This window comes from Rattus rattus, chromosome 14 (assembly GCF_011064425.1).
Source record: "Rattus rattus isolate New Zealand chromosome 14, Rrattus_CSIRO_v1, whole genome shotgun sequence".
In the NCBI taxonomy this organism is placed as follows: Eukaryota; Metazoa; Chordata; class Mammalia; order Rodentia; family Muridae; genus Rattus; species Rattus rattus.
In genome coordinates this window covers 42,857,931-42,871,056 of record NC_046167.1, presented here as the reverse complement: position 1 = coordinate 42,871,056, position 13,126 = coordinate 42,857,931, and the positions used below count along the sequence as shown (strand labels likewise).

The following is a 13,126-nucleotide window of genomic DNA, read 5'->3' as shown; positions in this document are numbered from 1 at the left end:
TCCTGGCTGTTCCTTACCTAGTGTGGTGAAGAGTTTCCGGACGGCAACTACGCTGAAAATCTTCCTGGACAGGAGGAAGTCTGACATCTGACCTGCTACGATACCACAGATGTAGGCAAGCAGATAGGGGAGGCTGGACAGCAGCCCATTCTGAGGAGGAAACATCATTCTGAGTGCAAATGGTGGAGAAGGTATCCTGGATGGTCACTGGTTCCATTGAAATTCAGTAACTAATGTGTACTCTGGAGTTGAGGATGTGACTCTGTGATAAGAGTTCTTGTAGGTCATGCACAAGGTGCTGGGATCAGTCCCTTGTCCCATATAATTAACGAATGAATTAAGCATGTACTTTGATACAGGAAACCATCCAGGTATATACAGCAGGGCTGTGACTGGGACCATGAATTCCAATGCAAAGAGAAACATTTTGAGGTTAGTAAGAATTGTCATCATCTTCTATAATTTTTGTTTGTTTGTTTTTGGTGTCATGAGATCTGAAAAACCGCAAGAAAACACAGCTGAGAACAGGATGTGTCAGCCCTGAAGAAAATGAGAGAGATGATATAGATTGTCTTGATGACAGACAATCGCAAGAATTCTCTAACTGGCCATGGTAAGCTCTAAGAATGACTCCATGGTTTCATTAAGATGAAGTTGAGTCAGTGAGAGCATGTGTGAGCAAAGCACTTTTTTGTCCACTAGGACAAAGAGTTAAGTACATGACAGAAAGTTCGACTGCTGGGAGTCCACACTCCATTTTCATCCTTTTTTGATACTTTGATATCAAATTGTGGAAAGTTCCTAGCATAAGCCTGCGAGTTGTGGTTTTATTCTGAGACAATGAGTTGACAAGAGTTGTGAATTATTCCTCTTTATCTTTCCGTGTCCTAGGACCATCATTCAGTCTTTGCCTACTTCCTGCACTGACTAGCCACCTAGTCATGGTGGCCAGCACTGGCTCAATAACTGCTATCATCCCCCTGAAGGGAATGGTACTGTCAATTTTTCCTCCTCCTCCTCCTCCTGCTCCTCCTGCTCCTCCTCCTCCCTTTCTTCTTTGAGATAAAAATCTCATACTGTGACCCAAGTTAGCCTCAAAGTTAGAGCAATCTGCCTACTTCAGGTTCCTAGGTGCTGAGATGGTAGGCAGGCATTCACCACTATACTAACTTATGTGTTAAGTAACATACCAAAGACATATATTAAGGGGAGCTGGGGAACTGTGTGAACGTGGATACATGTGGATCATTGATGTTCCAGACATGATTTATACCAACACCCTTTGTGTGGGCAGAGCACACATGTAGGAAACCATGCATCTCCAGGTGACTAGTCAGTGCAGGAAGTAGGCAAAGACTGAATGACGGTCACAAGACACGGAAAGATAAAGAGGAATAGTTCACAAAGTTAAAAATGAGAACAAATGGTACACTTACCTCTCTAACATTAACATGAAGCGTGGTGCTAATAAATGTTGGCGTGTATGTAACCAGAAGATTGTTCGACCATATGAAAGCAAAGCTATTGAGGATAATGGCCCAGAGTGGAAGAGACTTAAGCATAGCTTTGATTGGCAGAGATTGTCTGCCCGAGTGCACCTGGAAAATAAATCAAGAATCACTCTGAGTGAGTATCAGCTGGAATGTGTTTTGTTTGGAGCAGAATCTAGAAGATGCCCAAAGAGAGCTCGGAGTTCTACCTGTTGCATGAGAGAGGATGTGATGTAATCCTTCTCACTGCTGCTCATATAGGGGTGGTTGTTGGGGTCATCAAAGAAAAGGATGAACCAGAAAAGACTCAGAACACACCCAACAATACCTGTTAAAGAGATACATGTTAAAAGGAAGCTCTATGTAGAGTTCTGGATCAAACACATTTCACAGCATAAGTCTAAGATTCCAGGTGATTTCTTTCCTCTCTAAAACCCTGTGAGGCTCAGACTTTGACAGTCTTCTTTGTAATCACAGCTAACCCTTGATGTAGAATGAATTTTACTGAAATGCTGAAGTGTTGGTGAGCCCAGTGGTCCTAATCCCCCACTCACCTAAGGTTCCCTAATATTGGACCTTGGTAGTTCCAGACTTGTAGTGCCTCTTTACTTCAGGAGCATTCCAAACCAGGCATTTACAGAGCCCAGTTCCTAATCACCATTGCTATTGAGGATGAGTGTGGTGCCCGATAATTGCCCGATAATGACTGCCTTTAGCATAGTGTGGGGAATAGGCATTTGCTGTGGCCCTGCATTCAATCTGTCCCTCTTCCCACTGACTTAGCCATAGATGGCATAAAGAAACATCAACAGCCCTTCCTTCCACCCCTGAGCTTTCCTGTAATTTGGTAAACAGAAAGTCTGGAAAGGGATGAGAGGGAGAGAGTTAGGGAGTTAGGGTATCTTTTCAAACCTGAAACATCTCCCCCCTAGAGATACCTCCTTATGTGTGTTCTTTGCGAATAACCAGGCATTCTTCAGGCATCCAGTCTATGAGATTTTGTGATGGGTTTTGACAACTCTGGCTCACTTGTTCTCTTAGGATTAGGAACAGTGGTATCTCTTGTAACCTAAATTTACATTGTGACTTGTCTCTATAATTCCACAGCCTGTCTTTCAAAGTAATTGCTTGGTAAATGTAATGGTTTGAATGAAAATGGCCCACATAAATTTACATGTTTGAATGCTTGGTCCTCAGTGTGTGGGAAGAATAAGGTGGCCTTGTAGGAGGAAGTATGGTCTTGTTGGAAGAAGTGTATTACTGGGATTGTTTTTGTGGTTTCAAAAGTCCACGCCACGCCATTCCATTCATTCTCTCTCTCTCTCTCTCTCTCTCTCTCTCTCTCTCTCTCTCTCTCTCTCTCTCTCTCTCTCTGCCTCATGTTCTTAGTCTCATAATGTAATCTCTCTGATACTTTTTAGTGCCATGCTTGACTGCCTGCTGCCCTGTTCGCCACCATTATAGTCATGAACTTACTCTCTTAAACTGTAAACAAGTCCTCTAATTAAATACTTTTGTTAAATGAATTGCTTTGGTCATAGTGCTTTGGTCAATAAAAAAGTTACTAAGCCAGTAAATAAATCCAAAGTTTGCCAAAAAAAAAATTCTTATGTTTGAATACTTGATTCCCAGCTGGTAGCACTGGTGTGAAAGGTTGAGAAGTGGATGGAGTCTTGTTGGAGGAAGTTAGTCAGAAGGGGCAAGCAGTACAGCTTGAAATCCAAAGGCAACATCATAATTCACTTGGCAACATATGTTCTTATTCTGTTTATTCTTGTGCAGTGTATTTTTCTCTGGAGACACATTATGTTAGGTTATGGCCTAGCATTGCAGGTGTAGATTATATATAACATACGCATCCTATGACCTTTCAGAAATTAGTATAGGTAATGCTATGACAGTTTGTCCCCCAGAGAGCTTTCTACATAAGATGTACCACACTGTGAACATGTTGTTATGTAGACTGGGTAAGAGATTATGAATTGCATTTCTGGTCATTGGCCCTCTTCAATGTTGACTTCTCTTTCCCTCGGTGAAGACTATGAAGATTTTTAAGATAGGGGTTTCATATAAATAGTAAATTTGGATTTTTGTGTATTCTTATATTTTAATGACTTGCTGAGGTTTTATAAAAAGAGACTCACCAAAGATGTAGAAAACCATGGGCCAACCCAGAAGATCACAGATGAAGCCACTCACAAGCAGGGCAATAAATGGTCCCATTACAAACCCTAATCAAAAGGCACAGAAGACACCCTTGTTAAATTGACAAAGACATCTGAAAGTTGAGCTAATAAGCATCTGTAATGAACAATCTCCAATGAAAGAAGTTAATGTTTCATAATGCTCAGGAGGATTGGAGAAAGTGTTGTTCTCTCTCTCTCTCTCTCTCTCTCTCTCTCTCTCTCTCTCGTTTGAATTAAGAACACCTCTTTTTCATTCTAAACAGATTCCCTGTTTATGCATGTGTGTGTGTGTGTGTGTGTGTGTGTGTGTGTGTGTGTGTGCGTGCGCCCGCGTGCGCCCGCACATACACACACATGTACATTCATTTGGAGGCTAGAGATTGATGGAGTTTTTTTTTCCTCTTAGTCTCTACATTGTTTGAGATAAGGTCTTCCACCAAAATTAGACCTCACTGTTTTAGTGGGGTTGACTGATCAGTGAGCCCCTGGCCTGTCTCTACACCAACTGTGCTGGAGTTATAGATGTGTGCTGTTGTGCCTGGTATTTGACATTGGTCTAGGGTTCTCATGCTTGTGTGGCAAACCCTTTGTTCACTAAGCCATCTCCCCATCCCTAATTAAAGCAAGAATATTGCAGGAGATGTTTCTGAAGAGCCCAACAATTCAAAGCATATGTTTTTAAAGGCTCTCAGAAAGAACATGCCATAAGATGAAAACAGGGCCTGGCCATTCTTAAGTACTTACCTGATAGAGTCATAGAGGTAAGTCTGCCTCGTTCCAAGGGAGGTGCCCATTTGACCCATATTCCATGCTGGCCTGTTGACACTGCTCCCTGAAATGAAATGATGAGGACCTTCTAATTCTAATACTCTGAATTCAAACTCTGTGTCTACTTTAACCATGTCTTCATACCTGGGCTATTCCTTGGAGTACTCGGCATACAATGACCAAAGCTGCTCCGACTTGTGCAGCTGGTGGGATGAGCAGGGACAGCACAGAGCTGAGGAACAATGAAGACCCAATTATTTTCTTCATTGGGTATGCTCCAGACAGGTACCCAACAGGAACTTGAATCACAACCATACCCAAGAAGACAGAACTGAGAATAAGCCCTTGAATATCAAGACTCCAGGAATGCACAGGGTTCTAAAAGAAAGAAAGGGAGACAAGTCTAAGAATCCTGCATTAGAGATGTAATCTGGTGCTTATGGGGCCCAGGAGTGTGCAATCCCTACTCAATCTCTGTAAAGGAGTTCCCACTTCTTTCTAAAGATCCCCCCCAACAACTTTATCATTTTATAATGTCATTTTGCATATTGATATTTATATATTTATATATTTATATATTATCATTGATGTTTCCAATTATATGTTTCCAAATATATGAAATGCTTGGGACCAGAAAGGTTTCAAATTATTTTGGGTTTTGGAGATATTAACAAACACATAATAATATATCTTGGGGATGTGAGCAGTATAGACATAGAGCTTTTGTTTGTTTTTATGTGCTGTGTTGTTTGTTTTTCTCTTCAATGTCACAAAATACTGAACAAAAGCAACTTAAGAAAGGAAGGTTTTATTTTGGTCATAATTCCACAATGCTGGTCATCCCAGCAAGTCAGTTATGACAGTATGGGGGGCAGGACGGGGGGATCCATAGTTATGTCCTTGCATCCATAGTTAGTAAGAACAAAGAAATGAATGGGAATGCCCAGCCTGTTTCCTCTTTTTATTCATTCTGAGACCCCAGCCTACTGAATGCCATTGCCCACATTTAGAGCTTAAGCTTCATTTTCTTTTTTCTTTTTTTTTTTTAACCCTAGCCAGACTAACGAGAGGACACAGAGAGTGTGTCCAAATTAACAAAATCAGAAATGAAAAGGAGACATAACTACAGATTCAGAGGAAATTCAAAAAATCATCAGATCTTACTATAAAAGCCTATATTCAACAAAACTTGAAAATCTACAGGAAATGGACAATTTCCTAGACAGATACTAGGTACGAGTTAAATCAGGAACAGATAAACCAGTTAAACAACCCCATAACTCCTAAGGAAATAGAAGCAGTCATTAAAGTTCTCCCAACCAAAAAGAGCCCAGGTCCAGACGGGTTTTAGTGCAGAATTCTATCAGACCTTCATAGAAGACCTCATACCAATATTATCCAAACTATTCCACAAAATTGAAACAGATGGAGCACTACCGAATTCCTTCTATGAAGCCACAATTACTCTTATACCTAAACCACAAAGACCAACAAAGAAAGAGAACTTCAGACCAATTTCCCTTATGAACATTGACAAAAAATACTCAACAAAATTCTGGCAAACCGAATCCAAGAGCACATCAAAACAATCATCCACCATGATCAAGTAGGCTTCATCCCAGGCATGCAGGGATGGTTTAATATACGGAAAACCATCAACGTGATCCATTATATAAACAAACTGAAAGAACAAAACCACATGATCATTTCATTAGATGCTGAGAAAGCATTTGACAAAATTCAACACCCCTTCATGATAAAAGTCCTGGAAAGAATAGGAATACAAGGCCCATACCTAAACATAGTAAAAGCCATATACAGCAAACCAGTTGCTAACATTAAACTAAATGGAGAGAAACTTGAAGCAATCCCACTAAAATCAGGGACTAGACAAGGCTGCCCACTCTCTCCCTACTTATTCAATATAGTTCTAGAAGTTCTAGCCAGAGCAATCAGACAACAAAAGGAGATCAAGGGGATACAGATCGGAAAAGAAGAAGTCAAAATATCACTATTTGCAGATGATATGATAGTATATTTAAGTGATGCCAAAAGTTCCACCAGAGAACTACTAAAGCTGATAAACAACTTCAGCAAAGTGGCTGGGTATAAAATTAACTCAAATAAATCAGTAGCCTTCCTCTACACAAAAGAGAAACAAGCCGAGAAAGAAATTAGGGAAACGACACCCTTCATAATAGACCCAAATAATATAAAATACCTCGGTGTGACTTTAACCAAGCAAGTAAAAGATCTGTACAATAAGAACTTCAAGACACTGAAGAAAGAAATTGAAGAAGACCTCAGAAGGTGGAAAGATCTCCCATGCTCATGGATTGGCAGGATTAATATAGTAAAAATGGCCATTTTACCAAAAGCTTCATTTTCTAATTATTACTATTATCTTGCCAATAATATTTGACCTCTGTAGAAATTAGCTAACAAGTTGAAGTTTTAAACTTGCACTTTGTACTCTCAATATACCTTTACATTATCCAGCATCTCTGCTACAGACTTGTTAGATAAATGGGGTGGCTCTGTTTTATTCACCATGGCTACCATTGTGAGGTTCAGGCACACTCGCTGAGCCATGATGACAATGTTACAGAAGTGCAAAAGGATAGCCAGTCCATACCGAAAGGAACAGAAACCTGGAACTGAGAAGTCAAAAAAAAAAAAAAACTCAATTAGCAACACAGTTAAAGTTAAATATTCAGATATTTGCAACCCTAGATATCATAGATAGTAAATTAAAATTTTGTTAACATCCTTCTAGAAATTATCATATAACGGGAAAATGTGGAACTGATTTAATAATTTCCTCTTACTTTAAGACATGGTTCTAATTAGAATGTCTCAGAATATGTCTCACCAAATGTTTTGGTGTACGTCTATTTTAAAGGGACCTTTGATGAATACCTTTGGAATTAAGTCCCTTTACCAATATCAATGGCATTTTCTCTCAAAGAAAACACTTTCATTTTCAAACTGATATGAATACTCTCGTTGAGAAACTCATATTTGCACAGTGAGAAAATTTTTTCCTCAAGAAGGTAAATTTACTGGGACATTATCAAGCTATAATAAAAATGTAGTATTGGTATAAAACCAAGCACATTCACCAGTAGGAAAAAGCAGGGAGTCCAGAAATACATGTGTGTCTACAACTAAATAGTGTGTGTGTGTGTGTGTGTGTGTGTGTGTGTGTGTGTGTGTGTGTGTGTGTGTGTAGGTGTAGGTCTGTGTGTGTACCTGTGTGTATATGTAGGTGTGTGGGTGTGTATATATGTAGGTGTGTGTGTGTGTGTGTGTGTGTGTGTTGCATGTTTGCATACATGCTCATATTGGGGGAAGGTGGTTGCACATATGTGGAGTCCAGAGGTCAATGTTGAGTGTCTTTCTCTTTGCTCTTCATTTTTATCCACCTTAGTTTTTGAGAAAGTGCCTCTCTCAGAACCTGGAACTCTCTAGTTAGACTAGACTGTCTGCCAACAAGCTCCAGAAATCCTCTCCTATCTGTCTCCCCAGTACCAGAATCAAAGGACATATTATCACACCTCTCTTTTTATATGGATGGGTGCTGGAGGTCTGAACACAGGTCATGGCTCTAGTGCTGCAAATGATTTTCTGATAGATCCATCTCCTCAGCTTCTAAACTTTTTTTTTTTTTTTGGTAAATGAACTAACATAATTCAATGAAGGGAAAGAATGTCTGCTTCGAAGAATTCTCCCAGGAAAAATTAACATATGCTCATAAAAAGACTTGTAGGAAAATGTTTGCATCAGTTTTATTCAAAATAACAGAATGTTTAGAAAGAATAAACACACTGTGTTGTGCTAACATAAAGCATATTGCTCAGAATTAAAAAGGAAGGAGGCACTGAAAGACCCAACCATCTGGATTCATCTTAGCCAAACATGCTAAGCTAAAGAAACTAGTCACAAAAGGCTGTTTTGAAATCCCCAAACAGACAAAAATAATCTGCATGGCCTCTTCTATCTTCAAAACTAGCATGGGTTAATCTTTACCATGCCAGACCTGCCTCACATCTGTCTGATGGCTCCATCTGTGACCTCTAAAGGCTCACGTGATTCAATCACTTTCACCTGGATAATTTCCCTATTTAACTGGGAAACCCTTTGCATGTACCAGGGTTGGGATCTCTTAAGGGCAATATTAGAATTCTGCCTATCGTGGTCTACCCGTTTGTGTTTATCACACATGTAAAACACAGTCAACTCATCCTAAGCATCCCAAACCACATTTAAGCCTCATTAAAAGCTCATTACTTCAAATTTTAAAATCTCACCATCTTAATCAAAACCTTATAGGAGCAATCCAGTTGGGGCACAGTGTCTATCTGTGGACTGGCCAAAGTAACAGAATGGACCCCCCTATGACTGGCACCATTAAATAATGGGACAGGCCTGGGACACAACTAAAAAGATTAAAATTCTATAAGAGAAAAATGACACGAATCCACAATGGTTTGAAGTTCAGCTGAACAAATATTGAGTTTTAAACTATAAATTTTAAATGCAAATATTTGTGTTGTTAGGTGCATCATAGTTATGGGATGTCAGAAAAACATTAAGCATCATGTAAACACACTGTCTTTCTTGAAATTTTCTGTTTATGTTTCCAGAGAACATATCTCCCTCATGCCATCAGTGGTATTGTGTTTAGAGGGTGGACTGGTGGACAGTGGGACAGCACTACCTTTCTTGGGGAGGCACCGGTTCTCCATTTGAGACGTATCTTCTAATTGATGGACTTGGTCTCCATCCACTGTAGGTACAAAACACACTGGTCAACACAATTCAGGAAGCAACTGACCAAGCGCCCAGGACTTCTCTCTGACTGAAAACCAGGATCAAAGGATGACTCACTGAGAGAGGCAGTGTCCTGTCACCTCCCCTGAAGGCCTTAGTTAAATTCCACTCTCATGATTTTTGTTGTTGTTGTTTGTTTAAAGTATATAGAAAATCTGATAACTATAGAAAACAAGCAGCTCTGACAACCCAGGGATTTTTTGTTTAACCCAATAAAAAATAGAAATAAAATTAAATTAAAGAAATAAAAATTGAGGACATTTGCTGCCAGTAGGCTTGCCCAGCAAGGCAAATTGACAGAAAGCCATTAGGAGAAAGACACTGTAGTGGTTAGAAATGTATATGTACAAAGTGGCCAAATACTGGGAAAGACGTAAATATAAGTATAACTCATTTTCTGTACCTTAAGAGCAGTGAAATATGACTGTCTTCTTATTATCTTATCTCTCTGGAGATAGATCATTCCCCACAGCCCCAAGTGAACCTGTCTGTAGCCTCAGTGACTTACTGCAGCCAAGCCTGCATCTGCTGCTGCTGGTGGTGCTGGCGATAAGGATAAGTTAAAATTCAATTGCCACATAAGCTGTGAACCTAGAATTTGGGATCTGACTTTATCAGTTCACATAACCCTCACATGTCCCCCAGACACCTACAATTTGTGTATTTGAAACATTCTAGAATGAGTAGAGCATCAACCATGATTTTCACACATTGGAGCTTCTTTTGAGCTTCTGTTTATTGTTATTGTAAGAACACATTACATACACAGTACACTAAACACTATGCACAAACCCAGTACATGCATACTATATATCCAAATATATGACACACACAGCATACATACACAAGTCACATGCAAGTGCATATCTTACACACATATACAACACACACAAATAGTACAACACCCCTTCTCACATGCAGCAGAAACATCTCCATGCACAAACCAAACCTACATCTATCTCTATAACATATAATGACACATGTGCACAAATTACACACACCACACAGGGTACCCACTCGCAGCCAAGGATACACACAACACAATACAGATTCACTACACATGTATACACACACAGACACACACACACACACACACACACACACACACACATGGAAAGAGAGAGAAATATTACACACATACTATATATAGAACACAATACACAGATACTACACACACACACTTTTACACATATACACTACACACAGAAACACTATACATATACTATGCATATAACAGTACACAAATACTTTACACACATATCATACATAGAAACATTAGCATTACAGACACATAAGCAATATACCTATGCTAGACATATATACAATCACTACACACATATTACGTACACAGAGAAACACTAAAATGCTATACATACAACACAGAGCACAAATAATACATACACAGAAATATTATGCACTCATAAACATACTATAAACAGAAAGAAATTATATACACACAAACACTACACACAGGAAGAAGCACAATACATATGATATTCATATAATGCAATCCCTGAATACTACACATACACACAGACAGAAAACCACATACACACTATACATGCAACACAGTATACATATATGTTATCCACACAATATGTTCTTATCACACATATAACTATACTACACACAAACTATATGCACAAGAACACATTACATACACAGTACACATAAACACTATGCACAAACCCAGTACATGCATACTATACATCCAAATATATGACACACACACCATACATACACAAGCCACATATAAGTGCATATCTTATACATGTATACAACATACACAAATAGTACAACACCCCCTCTCACATGCAGCAGAAACATCTCCATGCACAAACCAAACCTACATCTATCTCTATAACATATAATGACACATGTGCACAAGTTACACACACCACACAGGGTACCCACTCGCAGCCAAGGATACCATGCCGGCTATGCACATTTACCCTGTCCCTCCACTAGTGTCACACCACAGCAGTCACAGACAGTTCATTACACAGCCCACCTCATTGCTTTCCTTATGTCCTTGAGAGTAACTCACACTTCACACTCATTCCTAAAACTCTTTTCCCTTTCTTCAAGAGAAGCCTCAAAAGACAAATGAATTCCTCTAAAATATTTTTTTGCCCACATTGTTAATTACCTTGGGAAATTATCTACCAGGAAAGGACCCCAAAAACCCTCTGGAGAATTAGATGTTCACTTCATTTGGCACACAACAAGAGTCCCACTGACCTGATTAAGAGAGAACAGCCCTTCCTCCTTCCAGGGAGACTTTTCGCTCCACTTTAGTGAGGAAGTCCTCCTACTTGCTGGTAAATTCTATACCAAATCCTTTGACCTCACCATGACAAGGATAATGTTTAATTTTTAACTTTACATTTGCTCTGGCCTGTGTCTTCTGAGGAGAAGATGAGTCTTGGGATCTACCTGACTAGAACCTCCGGGAACTGATTGGAACAATTTCAAGATTTAATAAACAGATCCCGTACTCTTCAGTCAAGGCAGGATGGAGAATGCCTTTTGGAAATGTTCCTAAGATGTCTCCATTGAGGAGGCCTTTGGAATTCCATGGATTGTCACTAAAATGCTACGGCTTTACACATTCCTTTCAGCTTTATTATCTTTTCCCTCCTCCAACCATCTCTTCCTTCCTTTTCTCCTCCTGCATATTCTTTCCCTTCTACCCTCTCTTCCCTTCCTCCCTCCCTCGCTGTCTCTCTCCCTCCTTCAATCCTCCTCTCTCCCTTCCTCCTCCTTTGCCCCCTTTCCCTTTCCCTTCCCATACCCTCCTTCCTCCTTCCTAACTCCTCAGAGATCATACCTCTTTGACATTTGATGTGCTCAGAAAGCTGCACCTTTTCTTAGGGCCTGCCTCTCAAAGCCGTGACATGTTCTGTGGCTTCTCCTGGTTCAGCTCCGGGCTCTTCCCAATCTTTTGAATTGAATTGTAATCTACTGATCAGTTAGGACCATCTACGCCTTGAGTTGGATAATTTTCACTGTTGATGATTCACTAATACACGTAAACGTTTTAATTTTATTATGCTTTTTCAACGCATGTCAGTAGTTGACAGCAGATTCTCCATGGCTTGAACCACCCCCCCCCCGCCTTAAATAAATGCTGTGGCCAAAGGTGGTGAGGGCCTGTGAGCCCTGTACTTGAGGCCAAGGCAAGAGGATCATGAGTTTGAGGCCAGTCTGGGCTACATAACAAGGGCCAGGGAAGCCCCAGATGCATGATAAGACACGATCAGAAAAGGAAGGAGAAGGGAGAGAAGGAAGGGAAGGAGAGGGAGGGGAAAGAAAACCTTTGCCAAGGAGCTTTGTCCTGTTACTCGGCTGGAGTTGTGATTATTAGATGTGTTGATCCTCTGTGTGCCCAAGAAGTCTGTACTATCTACTCACATAGCTGGCGGCTTCTGGTACTTTCTGGAAAGGGGAACTTTTTAATGATTGAAAGCTCCAAGTTAGTAGTTGTCCAATGTTCACCTCGTGAGTAGACAACACTCCCACTTGGCACCAATGTCCTAAGTTCTAGGTACAAATTACACAAGAGGGACCCATTTTTCTGTTTGCTGGCTCCATTGTCTATTGCCTCACGACACTCTGAAATTGCTTCATCCGGATTCCATGTTTCACTCATTAAATTTTTACCTTAGGGGTTTATCACGGAAAGTTTTCAGACATACAAAAGAAACAGAACAGTCTAGTGTAACCACTGACCTATTAACTACCTTAAACTCTCATTTAAAATTCTCTGTTCAATAGGGGTTTTTTTTGAAGTATTCTAAATCGATTATTAGACATTATATAGTTTCTTCTACAAGAACTTAGCATAGA

At 39.9% G+C, this 13,126-nt stretch overlaps 1 protein-coding gene across 1 annotated transcript in view; it reads right to left on the bottom strand.

Moving 5' to 3' along the window:
• Positions 1–12,704, bottom strand: part of Slc17a1 (solute carrier family 17 member 1) — a 32,958-nt gene extending 20,254 nt beyond the window's left edge. Inside the window, exons 1-9 of the mRNA XM_032884517.1 lie at positions 12,108–12,704; positions 9,165–9,233; positions 6,929–7,101; positions 4,589–4,822; positions 4,421–4,508; positions 3,635–3,721; positions 1,700–1,818; positions 1,437–1,598; positions 18–150 (exon numbers count right to left, since the gene is read on the bottom strand). Of these exons, the coding sequence (XP_032740408.1) occupies positions 18–150; positions 1,437–1,598; positions 1,700–1,818; positions 3,635–3,721; positions 4,421–4,508; positions 4,589–4,822; positions 6,929–7,101; positions 9,165–9,192 (1,024 nt within the window). The 5' untranslated portion in view covers positions 9,193–9,233; positions 12,108–12,704. The remainder of the gene's footprint in view (positions 1–17; positions 151–1,436; positions 1,599–1,699; positions 1,819–3,634; positions 3,722–4,420; positions 4,509–4,588; positions 4,823–6,928; positions 7,102–9,164; positions 9,234–12,107) is intronic.
• Between the last annotated feature and the right edge of the window lie 422 nt (positions 12,705–13,126).